Genomic DNA, 15878 nt, shown 5'->3' with positions numbered 1-15878 from the left:
AATCATGATATAAGGCCAAAACCTCAAAATAAGTGAAGGATAATTTTGGAGAAGGAAATCTTGAATTCAAATTGGTAACAACACTTAGGGATCCATGTGTGTTATGTTTAGCTTCTCATCTTGAACTTTAACTATAAAATCTTATCATGAGTTGTTAAATCTATCTTGTTGGGATTGAATGACTATCTGATACTTTTGGAGTTATTGTTGTTTAGGAATGCATGTTTCTCTTTTATATTAATTTTTTTTGGGTCTGGTAGTGTGCTTAATGCTCAATGGTGAGGAACGACTATTGATTGTCCATAAGGCATGAATGAGACTAGAAGGCGATTTCACGTTTATGAACCCTATTCAACCAACCATAGGATTCAATAGTCATAGAGCGCGGAGCTGAGACTATGGTGAATTATTTCATCTTAATGTAGAGGTAAGTCATACTAGTAGCTTATTGACCTAGATAACCTTTCACGAGGAATCATCTTGGTTTGTCCAAAATAGGAACATAGATTTTGTATAAAACACTCCATTTATAAATAACAATAACAAGGAAAATTTACAGAGTTATTCTATTCCCAACATTTATAAATGACAACAGTTACGAGTGTTTTAAAGACACAAATCAACAAATAAAGATGGAAAAAATAGTGAGCACACAAATTGGAAATCTAGGAATAGCACTAGAATAAATTCAAAACAAAAAAATTAGAATGAAAATTTTGCAATGCACTTGACTGATTTATAACTTTTTTTTCCATAAGTGATTTGGCCTTGAAAATTTAACCACAACAAGATGAATCCAATTAGAATACAACAGAGAAAATTCCAAGTCAATTCGCTTTTGGTAAAAGAAATGATAATTCAAGCAAAAAAGAAACTCGTTTGGCGTTGTGATTCTCGCTCAGCCTTGTGAATGCGAGTTCATGTCCTTTTCAAATTTATATCTTTTTTTTTCTTTGACTATTTTTACGAAATTTTAGCACAATAATCCTCACATGTATATTAACATCATAAAATTGAAAATTTTATGAATTGATATAACTTTCCTGTCAACCTAGAGTTTCCAGAACAAATGCAGATTTGAAGAATCCTACAAAATTTGAATAAAATGAATTGAAGCTCAAGAAATTATGGAAACCTAACTCTAATGAACTTGTTAATGATCTAATAAAAAGATAGAAAAATTAAAATTCAGAAAAGGAAAAACACACAAAGGCACAACAATATTTAACTCAAACGGTTACTAATTACAAATCAAGAAATAAATAAAATCAAAGAAATAACTACTTGAAATTTGTAACATGTATGAAAGTAACATGACTTTACACAATTAGGAATAGATCATAAAATGAAAACACAAGGAAAAATATTGTAATGACCAAAAGAAAAAATGAATGAAGACTCAAGAAAAATTAAAAGCACACAACCCAAATCAAATAAAACTCCTAACACACATTTGTAGACGGTTCAAGAAAGAATATGAACTTTGAACCAATTAAAACACAAAATCACAACATATAAACGGTGTAAATGAATCAAAACAACTTCAAGACATTTAAAATAGCATGAACACAACACAAAAATTTGAAGAACAAAAGGATGAACACTTATCTTGACCGTTACTAAAGCTTTAGATACCAAATAATGTAGTCATAGTTTGAATCCATGTAACTCTTTGTAATTTTTGATATGTTGTGGTTTGGTGGATGCATTGTGTGGGTTAAAAGGATGAGAAAATTGAATGGAGATGATGAATTTGGTTGGGGAATATAGAGACTTAGAATAGGTGACACTAACTCCTAAGTAACTACAAGCTAGACACAAAACTAGTGCTAACAAAGAGTGAGCAAAGAAAACAAATTGTGCACAAACTTGACAGCATTTCCAAACTAATTTACAAGAGGGATAACACTTGTATTTATAAGAGCAACCAAAGTTCAATTTTTAACCCTAAAAACTCTTCATTCCTAGCTTGACAAGTGTCCTCCTCTAATTGGAAAGATTCCTCTCCATCCCCATGTTGACAAGTGGTGTCTTGACATTGGCTAGAAAAACTCTTCATTGAGGTATTGCCATATGTAGGTAACGCCCAACATGACTGAGTGCAGCTGCCCACTCATTCATTCCTTCCATGTTGGTGTCCACCCTTCATTTGGCCATGAAATTTCTAGCAAAGAATGGAACTTTTATTACAATGAAGGCATATCCCAAAACGACTAGGAAATGTGTCCATCGACCGCCAAACTCTCAATTACCTTGACGCGGTAGTGTCCACATGATGTGAGTTGATTTTTAGATGGTTCCATTTTATGGTGACACTTCACTTAGAGTTGGGATTTTAGCAATTTATGGTGAAACCTAAGGAAGATTCTCACTGGACACGAACTTAACCAAATGGTTAAGTGAGTGTGAAGGTGCACTTCACAAAGGCAAAGATGAAAAATTAATATAAAGTGATAGATGGGATGCAATGTGGAATGGAAATGGCAATAAGGTAAGCATCAGTAGTGGTCATGGCCGAACCAAATGATGAACCATAAGCATATAACAAAAGCAAAGCCAATAGCAAGAATTTAAGACAAAGACATATATGAAATGGAAATGAATTGAAAATAGTGGAAGAAGAGTAGTTTATGGAGTGGTTGTGAGAGTGGTTCACGCCACTTGGGGTGTGGTAGCCACCAAGATGAGTGAAGAGCCGCCACTTGAGAGTCTCACACTACTCAAGATAAGACCTAGCCAAGAGGATGCAAACCTCACAAACTTCTCACACAATTTGTGCAGAGTAACTTTTCTATTCAAAATTAACATGTAAAATACAATGAGGTAGGCATCCTATTTATAGGTGAAGGAGCGTTGGAGAACAAGTATGAAGGGTAGGATGGGAATGACCACATAAAGGTGTGGTTAGGTCATTGACCAAGTCAATGTCGCCCCTATAAGCTACATGTTCTAGAAAGTAGGTCAAAATCCTACCCTAAAAGGCCATGTGATAAGCACACTCCCCCTCTTATGCTAAAGGCCCCTTATTCTACTGAAATTAAAAATAATGACACCAATTGATGCTCAACACCCAAGGCCTGTGCTTTACTCCTCGTGATCCTCTAGGGCAAGCTAGGTGCGGAGGCAGTGGCTGGAGAATCCTGACCTAGCCCTGTGTCTTGAGTCATGCTCCTAGGAGGCTGGGCTTGGTCAGTAAGCGCACTCTCTTCTAGGTCCTCATCACCACCCCTCATTTGGCCATGAAATTTCTAGCAGAGAATGATACTTTTAATACAGTGAAGGCATATCCCATTACGATGAAACCTTATTTGGTAAAACCCTCAACTTCGATTGGATCCACACAGACAAAATCTATCCTCAAGGTTCCTAAGTAGCGAGATGCTTCTTAACAAGATTCCAATGTCGAATAAATACACTTTATTGAAGTAGCACAAGTTGAAGATGAAATCGACCTAGATCCCAAGGTCGAATTTGAAGAAAAATTCATTGAGCAATAAAGAGCGAAATTGAACAAGTTCTCATCAACAACGCCAATTTATTTGTCTTGCGCATGAAACATTACTATATTTATTTCATTTGAAAGCATAATATTGTAGTTTTTTCTCTTAAATGAATAAAATTAAATTCATTTACAATTTACTACTTGGTTCGAAGTTAACTCATCATTAGTTCGGTTGGTTCAAAGTTAGTTGATTATAATTTATAACTCAATTTAAAGTTAATCGGTCATTACTTCAGACAAATTAAAGTTAATCGATTAAAATTTACTACTTTGTTCAAAGTTAACTGATGATTACTTCAGTCGATTCAAAGTTAACTGATTATAATTCACTACTCGGTTCAAAGTTAACTTATCATTTCTTAAATCAATTAAAAGTTAACCAATTACAATTTACTATTCAGTCTAAAGTTAACCAATTCTTTCGTTTTAAAATTAACCAATCAATATTTATACCAATTGGTTCACATTAACCATTTACTTTTACTCCTGCTCGGTATAAAGTCCATCAATAAGAGACTATTACCAATTAAAGTAAGTTAGTTACCATCATTATTACTAGTCGGTTTATTATCTGACTATCACGAGTTACACTTAAAACAAACAAAGTGACTTGCCCACTTTGTAAAACTAGGATTTTTAATAGTAATTTCATTATCTATAGAAGCAAATACAAGTACAAAAGACTTTTTTTTAAAACTAGGTTCAGTAGTAATTTCATTATCTATAGAAGCAAATACAACTACAAAAGACAAAAAAAATCCTCAACTAACTCACCATTGATGACTTCTTTGCTCAAACTAAATTTAGATACATTAAAGGAAGGAGCAAACAATTTTTTTAACTTATATATTTTTAAAACTTATAATTTAATATTAAGATTAAGATTAATTTATAAAATAAAATTTGAAATTTTTATTAGAATTTATATTAATATCGTAATCGGAATTTGTATTTTATGTAGAAAATTAGGATTTAAATTTGATTTTGTCATTGAAGTGAAGATAAAATTGATGTTTTAAATTTGATTAAAATTTTAGTTAAATTAATTTTAGTAGAATTTTTTATATTTATTTTTAATTAAATTAATATCTAAAATTACATTATAATTTGATAGACGAAAAGTTAGACTTCAACTTCTAGGGTTTTCTTGAGAAGTCATACCACTGTCATGCTCTTGCCAACATTACCGGTTAATTATAATTAATAATAAATTATATACACAATCAATATTTATAACAATTAACAAGATTGATTTTTATATTTATTTGTATGTACTCATTATTTTTATCTCTTTTATAGCCAAACGTTTAGTTTTCATAACCTAAAAGAAAAATCATCTATAATCACCGGTCGGGATAAAAATTGAAACCATTTTTGTTCAAAATTTATAATAATTAATAAAACTAAAATATTTTTATACATATTTTATTACAATTTGGTTTTTTATGTTTTGTTAATTATTTTTTGGTAAAATAATATTTATATAATTTTTTAGTTATATTAATTATTTTATTATTATAAAAAAATGTGATATACATCATGTCTTTGTTTGCCCTAGTTAAAATAATATAATTTACAACTTTCCCTCCACTTATCTCTATCTAAAGATTGTGATTAAACTATAATTTTTTTAATATAGAAGATGATTATGAGTAAATAAAATAATCATTCTTTATATAGTTAAGAATAAAATATGGAAAATATAATTAAAATATAGTCACACAAATCTGTGTTCTTGTCCTTTTACCATAAAATACTATCACTCCACTTTCGTTTCACACCTTCTTCTGTTATTGTCGGTGACTCCTTAGACCCTAAGTTATAGTACAAGTAAATAATTATTCATAATATATATTATCACTTTCGAATGAATAATTATTTTCTAAAATATCCTTATAATTATTGTAATCAATAAAGAAAAATCAGGAATTAAATAAAAAAAACTAGAACAGAGAGAAAAACTATTCACAAATTGGTTGCGAATATAATTTTTATAACACAACAATTAAAATGTCACTACAATAAAGTTAATCTTATACTAACACTACTCATCAACTATTATTCACTTTTCTTAAGTAAAATTTATTTTGTAATAAATGTTTATATTATGGTACCATTCTATGTCTACATGATACACTCCTGTGAATAAATACATACAACAACCCTCAATGTTTGAGATTTAAAATGTTTTAAAATTAATTTATAATCATTCCAAGAATAATTTTTAAAAGTTGATTAATTTTAAAGAATATTTAAAAATAAATATTTTAACCATTTCCAATTTTTCAACTACTTTTTATTTATTGGTATATGAATTACCTTATTATCTATTTATTTCTTATTATTTAATATTTAACTAGCACATGGGAGACTTGTATTTTAAAATATATCATAAACTTTACATGAACCAATCTCTTCCAAGGAATCACAGAAGAAGGACAAGGAACTGGTGTGCAAGATCTACTAATAATCACTTATTATAAAACTGAAAAATAAAAATATAAACTGAAATAAAGTAAAAAAGTACACAGTTTCATTTTCCCAGCAGATGACAAAAGAGATTGGTAGCTTTATCTTTTCATTTTCTCACTTTTCCTGCATGTAATATTAAGATCAAGATCATTAAGTTATCTCCTCTTAAAGAGGTTACATAATTAAAATTTGAAGTTCAAACTAAAACATCTTTACCAGGGAATTCACAAAGGTTAACTTTTGTATATGCATATGTTTTAAATTTATACTATAACTAGTATATCATTTATAGCTGTAGTAGTCTTTTTAGTACTGTCTCCTTCCCACTCTCTCTTAAGTGTAGCATATTCAAAATTCATTGTTTTGTTTGATTGTTCAAAAAAAAAAAAATTTGCAATTTTTTCCTTTCTTTTACTAGTCTCTCTTTGGAATCCCAGATCTCCAAACCACTGCTCTACCCCACTTTCATATGTTCCTTATGAGATCTTAACTTCCATCAGCTAAATTTTCTTCCTTTCTTCTCCTTCTTGTCCATGTCTTCTTGAATTCTCTTTCTTTCTTCTTGGGATCCAAGGTTTAGTCTTTTATGCTTCATTATGTAGATGAAATTGATTTTGTTTACTTAGCTTTCGTGGGTATTCATGTATAGCTCTTAATTTGGTGGTTTGTGGAATTTGGTTGTTTCCTTCAGGACTAGGTTGTTGAAGTTCGTGTTCCTTTCGCCTTGGGTTAGTTAAGATGTCTATATGTTTTTTTTTTTTCTTTTAAGGTTGGTGGCGTGTAAATGCTTCTATTTCCTTGTTGGGGAGCCAAGAGGAACAAGTGAAACTTATGGAGCTTAAGCTTCACACTGTTTAACAGATCTGGAGTTCACTTTTAAACTATCTTTCTCTTTTCTTTTTTAACAATGGTCACTGTGTATTACTGACTAGTTAATAATTTCTTCAGGGTAGTGGTTGAAAGTAGCATGGTTTTGTCAATTGTTGTGATTGGAAGTTTATTACCCTCAACCTTAATTAAGTGATAACTGATGAGTTGATGATCAGTAGTTGAATTTTTATTTTTCTGTATGATGATTGTATCATAAACTTGCAATGTGTCTGTTTTTTTTCATTAGAAGCAAAAGGCATCTTGTTTTGACATGAGATTTTTATACTAGATCTTGAGTGGTTGTTGTGAACTTGTGGATTACAGCCTTGGTATTGTAGTTCTGAATAAGATTTGACCCTTTCCAGGTTCTAAATGGCCAAAACAAGTTCAGCTGATGGTAGGACTAGAAGTTCTGTACAGATCATCATAGTAGTTGGTCTGTGCTGTTTCTTCTATATATTAGGCGCATGGCAGAGAAGTGGTTTTGGAAAGGGAGATGGCATAGCTTTGGAGATTACTAAGACTAATGAAGAATGTAATATAGTTCCAAATTTAAGTTTTGACTCCCATCATGGTGGAGAAGTTGGTGAAATTGATGAAGCAGATTCAAAGGCTAAGGCATTTAAACCATGTGCTGCTCGCTATACTGATTACACTCCCTGTCAGGATCAAAAGCGTGCCATGACCTTTCCAAGAGAAAACATGATCTATAGAGAGAGACACTGCCCCCCAGAGGAAGAGAAGTTCCAGTGTATGATCCCTGCACCCAAGGGGTATGTTACACCATTTCCTTGGCCGAAGAGCCGTGACTATGTTCCATTTGCTAATGCTCCCTACAAGAGTCTTACAGTAGAGAAGGCTATTCAGAATTGGATCCAATATGAGGGAAATGTGTTCAAGTTTCCTGGTGGTGGAACACAATTTCCTCAAGGTGCTGATAAATACATTAATCAAATTGCGTCTGTGATACCTATAACTAATGGGACAGTGAGGACAGCGCTGGACACCGGTTGTGGGGTATATTTTTCATCTCAAATTCCAGATGAATTTTGTCAAATCTCCTTGGCCGTTCTTGTACATTTTAATGTGGTAGCTGCATGCCTGCATCATTACTTTTTTGGCTATGTATTCTTATGTCAGGTTGTTTGCTCAGGTTGCCAGCTGGGGTGCATATCTCTGGAGCAGAAATGTTATTGCCATGTCGTTTGCACCAAGGGATAATCATGAAGCACAAGTTCAGTTTGCTCTTGAAAGAGGTGTCCCTGCTATCATTGGCGTAATGGGGAGCATAAAGTTGCCTTATCCATCTAGAGCCTTTGACATGGCTCATTGTTCTCGCTGTTTGATACCTTGGGGAGCAAATAGTAAGAACTTCACATTGAATACTAGCTTCTAATCTATAATCTACTTGTTGGCAAAAACAACAAACCACTTTTTTCCCATTCTTGTTTCTCCTGCTTCTATTAGATTTTTCAACTTGCATTGTTTCATTTGTGATACCAACTGTTTAAAACTGCATTCTGGGCTATACATTTGCAGATGGAATTTATATGATGGAAGTTGATCGAGTTCTGAGACCTGGTGGTTATTGGGTGCTCTCGGGTCCTCCAATCAACTGGAAGGTTAACTACAAAGCCTGGCAGAGACCTAGGGAAGACCTTCAGGAAGAACAAAGAAAGATTGAAGAGATTGCCAAGAAACTTTGCTGGGTGAAGAGGTCGGAGAAGTCTGAAATGGCCATTTGGCAGAAGGTTGTAGACTCTGAATCATGTCAGAGGAGACAAGATGATGATAGTGTAGAATTTTGTAAGTCCTCAGATGGCGATGATGTCTGGTATGTATGCCTCATATTTTAGTTATATAAGTTTACATTTTAATGGTTTACTATTGATATTCCCTTTACTTCTTTCTACCAGTCATGAAAACAAACATAGAAGTACATTTATACATAAAACATAAATTGGTGGGATAAAAAGCTGATATTTATACATAGTTTTGTCTTGATTTTAAAAATCCTTCTGAGTTGGAATTATGGCTATAGGTATAAGAAGATGGAGACCTGCATTACTCCCAGTCCTAAAGTTTCTGGCGAGAAACTTAAACCATTTCCAAGCAGGCTTTATGCCATTCCTCCAAGAATTGCAAGTGGCTCAGTTTCTGGAGTTTCCTCCGAGACATACCAGGATGACAACAAAAAGTGGAAAAAACATGTAAATGCTTACAAGAAAATTAACAGACTGTTGGACTCAGGAAGGTACCGTAACATAATGGATATGAATGCTGGATTGGGTAGTTTTGCTGCTGCTATCCATTCTTCAAAGTTATGGGTCATGAATGTTGTGCCTACTATAGCTGAGACAAATACACTGGGTGTGATTTATGAGCGAGGACTAATTGGCATCTATCATGATTGGTATGCTTTCATAACTTGAACCCATTTTATGACTATTTTCATCATATACTGTTATTTAATAATTCTCAATATAGATGTAACTTTATGACCATTTTTTGTATTGAATTGTGAGTAACCGTAGTTTGTAAATTTTTAATAGTCAGTTTTGTTAAAGATCTTTCTTGGGTTCCTTTTTCGCCCAGGTGTGAAGCCTTTTCCACATATCCACGAACATATGACCTCATTCATGCGCCTGGTCTCTTTAGTCTGTACAAGGATAAGTAAGTTTTTCTTCCGTCACTATTGAACTCGTTAACTTGTAACTGAAACTGCACTCACTTGTTAATCCTTATTTACGGCCTCATTAACTTGTGATTGTTGTTGGAGATCTCACATCGACTAGAGATAAGGATATGAAATATATAAGTGGGTACAAACCTCACTTGATAAGCTGATTTTGTAAGGTTGAGTTAGTCTTAAAGTTCATTTCTTAATAATTGTAGTTTAGAAGATATGAACTAAAAAGTTGGAACTTGACTATATGTTGTCATTACATTACACGGTTTCAAAGTTCTACCCAACTTATATGGTGCTGTGTGAGGAATGAGGTGGTAATTTTATCAAGTATTGAGAATTCTATATCTGTTTTTTATGTCTGTCTTTTGTTTCATTGAGTTTATGAGATGTTTGGACTTGGCATACCATTAGGAGAAACATTTGTTATTTAGTTGAATTTCGGAATAGCAATTGTGTGTTAATTTGCTGTGCCTGAATGGTGTGTGCTTGAATGAAATGCAGATGCAATGCAGAAGATATTCTTTTGGAGATGGACCGGATATTGAGACCAGAAGGAGCTGTGATATTCCGCGATGAAGTGGATGTGTTAATTAAGGTAAAGAAAATAGTTGGAGGCATGAGATGGGATACAAAAATGGTTGATCATGAGGACGGTCCTCTTGTTCCTGAGAAGGTGCTGATTGCTGTTAAGCAGTATTGGGTTACTGGTGGAAATTCCACAGCAACACAATAATCACTGAGCCAAAGTTCAAATACTGGTTTTCACAGAATTCATATGCAACTGTGACAGAGTGAGAGGTTAAACAAGTTTTGCACAATTGTGACTTACCTAAGTTTCAGATGTTGTTAATTTATTGATCAAGAAAGCTACAAACCTATGATTAAGGTTTATGCCACTTGGCAATTTTTGGAGTAAGTTAGTTATCTAGTACAATGTTGCATTCAGAAGCCAACACCTTCTCACCCTTTTTCTCCCTTGCTTTTTAGAGTTATGTTCATTAGGTTTAATAATTTGAACCCTATCTGTACGTTTTAGTTCTAAAAATGAGTATTTTTCTTTTATCTTAGTTAGTATAAAAGGGATCCTAACCTATGTAGCACAGACACTGATACGACATGAATACAGACACAGATATACGTAGGACACTGATACAACACAGATACGGACACAAATATACGTATAATTTTTAAAATGTAAAACACGGGACACAAATTTATATATCATATAATTATGAATTATATAAATTGACAATAAAGATTTATTTGCATAAGTATGTTTCAGGTTTTTTTGGAACATAAAAATGTTTTTCATGGTTGGTTTAAAATGATTTGTTTCTTATTTTTATAATCATAATAAAAATGTATACAATAAATTAAAAAAATAATGTATTTATCTTTTTTAAAATTGTGTTAGAACTGTGTTAGAATTATTAGAATTCAATAAATATTTTTTGAATTGGACAATTCACTGATACGTGTTCTATGAGTGTCATACGAGTGTCGGTATCTGATACGTGTGTTCGACACGAACACACCATTTAAGAAGAGTATATGAGACTCTGAAAATGGGACGTGTTTACCATATTTATTATCATTCTGTTATTAACTGAATTTCTATCTCACATGATAAACTAGGCTTGAATTTGAGCTAGTCAAATTTATTCTCAACTCAGTTTCTTTAGCACATCAAATCACATTCATTACTTCAAATTAACCCACCACTTGAATGATAAACTAGGCTTGAATTTGAGCTAGTCAAATTTATTCTCAACTCAGTTTCTTTAGCAAATCAAATCACATTCATTACTTCAAATTAACCCACCACTTGAATTTAGTAATTGAAATGATGATCCACGTTAGGAGCATTAAATAGAAATGCAAAAATAGTGTTTAATGTATTTGAAGCTAATAATAAACAACAAAATGAAACACCTATCAGTAATATAGTTTATCTCGTAAATAAATATTTTAGCGTGGGTACTCATTCTCGGGAAGGCTGATACTCCCTGCACCCAATCATTTTGAACTGGCACCCAATCACATATAGGAAAAGACCAAATTATCCTTAATGAATTTGAAAATACCTTAAGTGTGATTTGCACCCAATGTCATGTACCCAACCCTATTCTTCTTCTTCGTTTGTGCGTGAAGCAGCAGTCGCAGCCACCATTTGCCATCATCAGTCACCATCAGTCACCTTCGTCTTCGTTCGTTTGCTTCAGCGTCAATGATCTTCATCATTGCAGGCAGAGCAGCAGTCGCCACGGTCAGCTTCTGAAGTCGGAGAAGGAACCATCGTCGAAGAAGTCAAGGTGCACTGGCATGCCTACCATATATTTTTATCCGTAGTTCATTATTGACTTCTGCATATTTTTATCCGTAGTTTATTATTGCATTCTGGATATTTTTATCCGCTGTTGATTATGTGACTTCCGGATATTGATGTCCATAAGCAAATTTGTGACTTCCGAATATTAATATCCGTAAGCAAATCTATATCAAGGACAAAGTTAAGTTTAAAAAGTTACGTTGAGTGCAGGAAGCAATTGATCGGGTGCAGGAAGTAATTACCTCTCGAAAATATCTATCTTTATTGGATAGGAGAAGAGGAGGATGAGTACACATACATTAAATTCATTTACTAAAATATTTTTAATTTATTTGATTCTTTTAAAAAACTTTTCTTCACCTTCAAGTTTATTTTATCTGAATTTTTTCGTTATACAAGTTTTTATTTTTATTTTTAATTATTTAACTCATTTGCTATCACAAAGTTTATTTATTTTTAATATTTTTTTCTTTTTACCATAATTTTAATTATATACTTTTTATAATTTTATTTTACGAAATATATCTCAATTTTATGTAATAAATTTTTTAGAGGATATATACTTATAATTGTCATGAAATGTCATACATTATTTACTTTTTTCTATAAATTGATATCATTATAATTTAATACTATATTTTGATATTTATATAATTATAATTTTCTTTTCAATACGTGATTCTAAAGAAAAAATGTATATTCTTTTCTATTCAATTGAATTGTCAATATTATGTGTTCTTATATGAAAGAGCCTAGACTTTTTTTAGGTAGAAGAAAATGATTTATCTAGTAAGTTGAGTTGTGACTTCAAGTATTAACTATTGAGATTGTCGAAGACAATGATAGGAGATTCACATGTAATTTTTTTTTCGATGTTAAAGTTAATAAGAACAAAATAAATTATGAGTATATAAGTGAATATGATATTTGAGTGAGTACTATTAGTGTGATTGAAATGTATTTATATACCTTTTGTCTATAAATTGTTGGCCATTATCTGTGACGATAGAATGAGGAAAACCATGTCTACACACCATACATTTTCAAAATAATTTTTGCACGTGTTGAGTAGTGATAATTGCCAGTGATTTGACTTCTATCCACTTGATGAAGTAATCAATGACCACTATTAGAATTTTTACTTGCCTTTGACAACGGGGAATGGGTCGAGTATGTCCATTCCCCACGGTATAAATGGTCATGGGAGGCTATCAACATTCTTGGCATTTTTAGTAAAGGTGTATGCATCCTTACGAAGTGTTGGCGAATAATACCATGTTCTTAAAACTTGTGATACCATACAATGGGCCCTCGCATTCCACATATGCCCCTATGGTGTTTGGCGATAATATTTTGCTTGGTCGTCATCCAAGCATTTTAGCAACGGGGAGGAAAAATCTCTTCGAAAGAGTTCACCATTATACATAGTGTAAAATGATACTTGTTTGCACCTTTTTAGCTTCTACTGTGTTGTCAGGTAAAGCAACGTTGGTCAAAAAATTGGTGATAGGTGTCATCCAACTTGAACTACCCAAATTTACTTGTAACACATAATCATGATCCCAACTTGGAGTGCTCAGGGTTTCTTGAATGAGAGTTTAATGTTGCTCAACCTTCCTCGTGTTGGCATATGGATAATGTTGAACTAATCAAACTATCCTATGAAGTTCTTGGCTATAAGGTAATAATTTTGGAGCAAAGGTTCCTTAGCTTGGTAATTGTCATTTATCTGGCTAGTGATCATCTACAAGTCGCTTTGGCATTTCAATTATTTCACACCCAATTTTTAATAAATTTTTAGCCCGATAATTAGAGCTTTATATTTTGCTTGGATGTTGGATGTATCAGAAGTGAATCGAATGTCTTGCTCGAGGATAATATCGTCAGGGCCTTGGAGGATTATACCAACCTCACTGCCTTTTCTGTTGGACAAACCATCTACATTAAGGGACCACGAATCGTGTCTTTTGATGAGTTTGGTCAACACGGTTGTGTCTTCATCGGGTGGATTTAATTTGATTATATCTTGAGCATGAATTAAGGAATCTGAGCAACTCATAGCTTATAGTGTTGTCAACAAGTTGATCTATGTTCGATAAATGGTATGTGTCCTTGGACATGCCTTGTTTAAGTCAGCATAATCGGTACACATCCTTCACTTACCATTTGATTTTTTTTACAACAACCACAATTGCTAGCCACGTGGTGTAGATGATTTTCCTGATAAAGCCGACTTTGAGTAACTAACTGACTTGGTGCTTCGGAACTAAACGTCTCTCCTCGTTAAGTTTCCTTTTTCTTTTAGCTATAGGTTTGGCTTAAGGAAGAATGATAATTTTGACACATGAAGTCTGGGTTGATGCCAAACATATCCACTGAACTCAACACAAAAGGTCATAATTCCTTACCAAGACTAATTCTATTTCATCTCTTACTAAGCGACTAATAATTTTTCTCACATTTGTACACTAATTTGGTTGAGAACCCAATTTCACATTTATCAGGGTCTCATCAAAGATGGGAGCTCGGGTGTATCTTCGATATTGTGACAATCTTGAATATTGTTACTCTCTTATGGTTAATCAGTGTCGCGCTCTTCTAGAAAATCTAAGACCTCACAATTGTTGTCATTGTAGTAGGGGCTTTTACCAAATAAGGAGCGACTTTAAGACTTTGCACATAACATTCTCTTGTCGTGTTTGGATCTGTCTTAACTGTGATAATCTTCTCGGGGGATTGTTGATGATGAGACATCAATTCTACATGTAGTTAGTACTGTGTGACTTGTGGTCAGAGAATGGTTTTACCTAGACCCCATGGTAAACGCCAAATGTTCTTACCTGAAAAGAGCATTGATCTCCTGAGGTAGAAGAAGGTGGTTTGCTTAACAAGCAGAGTTATGACTTCGAGATATGATCATCGAGGTTGCCGAAGATAATGAGGGAAAATCACTTGTAAAAAATTCTCTAACACTCAACTCAGTAAAAACAAAAGAAATTATGAGTATATAATTGTGTATGAGAATTGAGTGATACTCCATGTGAGATTGATATGCATTTATAGACTTTTAAACACATGTTAAAGTATGAAAATATATTTTAAATAAATAAGAAATACAATTTATTATTAAATATTTATTATTTAATCAGTTATTATTATATAGATATCCAATTTATATCTTACATCTGATTTGATTGGTTTGCATCCAAATTGGAGTGCATATCATTTAATCAATTTTATATTATTATACACTTTTCTGTATATCTTGAATACAGGTAGCTACATCATATTTTTAATTATATTTCCTTTTCATTTGATTATAAAAAAGTATTATTAATGTTTGCGAGCATATAAAAAAGTTCAAAGGTGTTGACAAAGATGACGATAAAAGAAAAAAAATTACGCCTATGAAAAAAGATAAATATAAAATTTTATTTAAATATAAAAATATCAATATAAAAAAGATAAATATAAATTTTATTTAAATATAAAAATGATACAAACACACATTTATCTTCTTGTAATAACTAAGGCTAACTCCATGATATGGCACACTTAAGCTTTTTGTTTAATTAAAGGACAACCAACCTCAAAGGAATCGTAACAGGGTTGGCAGAGGGTCTTTCTTACTCATGCGTGATTTGATTTTTGGTTATAATGTGGCCAAAAACAAATAATGAGAAATTTTGTCTATATTTTGTGTTTGGTTGCTTGAGTTGCAGGGCAATTAATACCTGCCTCTTGCATTCAACATATTTCTTTTTAGGGGCTTCAATTAGAGAGTTCTCAACTTCAACCCTTCCAAAATTTACATACAATACCCTAAGTATTGGTGATACTATTTTATTAAATGTATTATATATATATATATTTATTAAGGTCAAACTCTAAATAAAGTTAGAGAACAGCATCACCAATATAGATATAATATTATATATGTAAGTTTTCTTCTAAACTTTTTAGTTTTCTTTTTTTTTTCCAACTCTTTGTGTAAGGAAAGATTAATCCATCCAAAT

At 32.4% G+C, this 15878-nt stretch overlaps 1 protein-coding gene across 3 annotated transcripts; it reads left to right on the top strand.

Moving 5' to 3' along the window:
- Nucleotides 1-6138: 6138 nt before the first annotated feature.
- LOC137806446 (probable methyltransferase PMT2) lies at nt 6139-10595 on the top strand. Of its 3 annotated transcripts, none has more exons than XM_068606582.1 (7): nt 6139-6206; nt 7210-7861; nt 7998-8208; nt 8384-8678; nt 8886-9257; nt 9440-9517; nt 10035-10595. In XM_068606582.1, exons 2-7 carry the CDS (start codon nt 7217-7219, stop codon nt 10264-10266), a joined length of 1833 nt encoding a protein of 610 aa, XP_068462683.1. In that variant the 5' UTR covers nt 6139-6206; nt 7210-7216; the 3' UTR covers nt 10267-10595. The 3 variants fall into 3 exon arrangements, with proteins under 3 accessions (XP_068462683.1, XP_068462681.1, XP_068462682.1); XM_068606580.1 differs by lacking the exon at nt 6139-6206 and adding an exon at nt 6272-6548; XM_068606581.1 differs by lacking the exon at nt 6139-6206 and adding an exon at nt 6310-6702.
- The last annotated feature ends 5283 nt before the right edge of the window (nt 10596-15878 follow it).

The sequence above is a fragment of the Phaseolus vulgaris genome, chromosome 3, assembly GCF_000499845.2.
Source record: "Phaseolus vulgaris cultivar G19833 chromosome 3, P. vulgaris v2.0, whole genome shotgun sequence".
Lineage (NCBI taxonomy): Eukaryota > Viridiplantae > Streptophyta > Magnoliopsida > Fabales > Fabaceae > Phaseolus > Phaseolus vulgaris.
Note: the sequence above shows the minus strand (reverse complement) of the source record. Positions and strands in the feature narration are given on the sequence as shown.

Excerpts from the sequence above, each read along its gene's own strand:
- LOC137806446 (XM_068606582.1), top strand. The coding sequence starts at position 7,217 with ATGGCCAAAACAAGTTCAGCTGATGGTAGGACTAGAAGTTCTGTACAG. Across the intron at positions 7,862-7,997 it reads CGCTGGACACCGGTTGTGGG|GTTGCCAGCTGGGGTGCATA; the intron begins GTATATTTTTCA and ends TTGTTTGCTCAG. Across the intron at positions 8,209-8,383 it reads GATACCTTGGGGAGCAAATA|ATGGAATTTATATGATGGAA; the intron begins GTAAGAACTTCA and ends ATACATTTGCAG.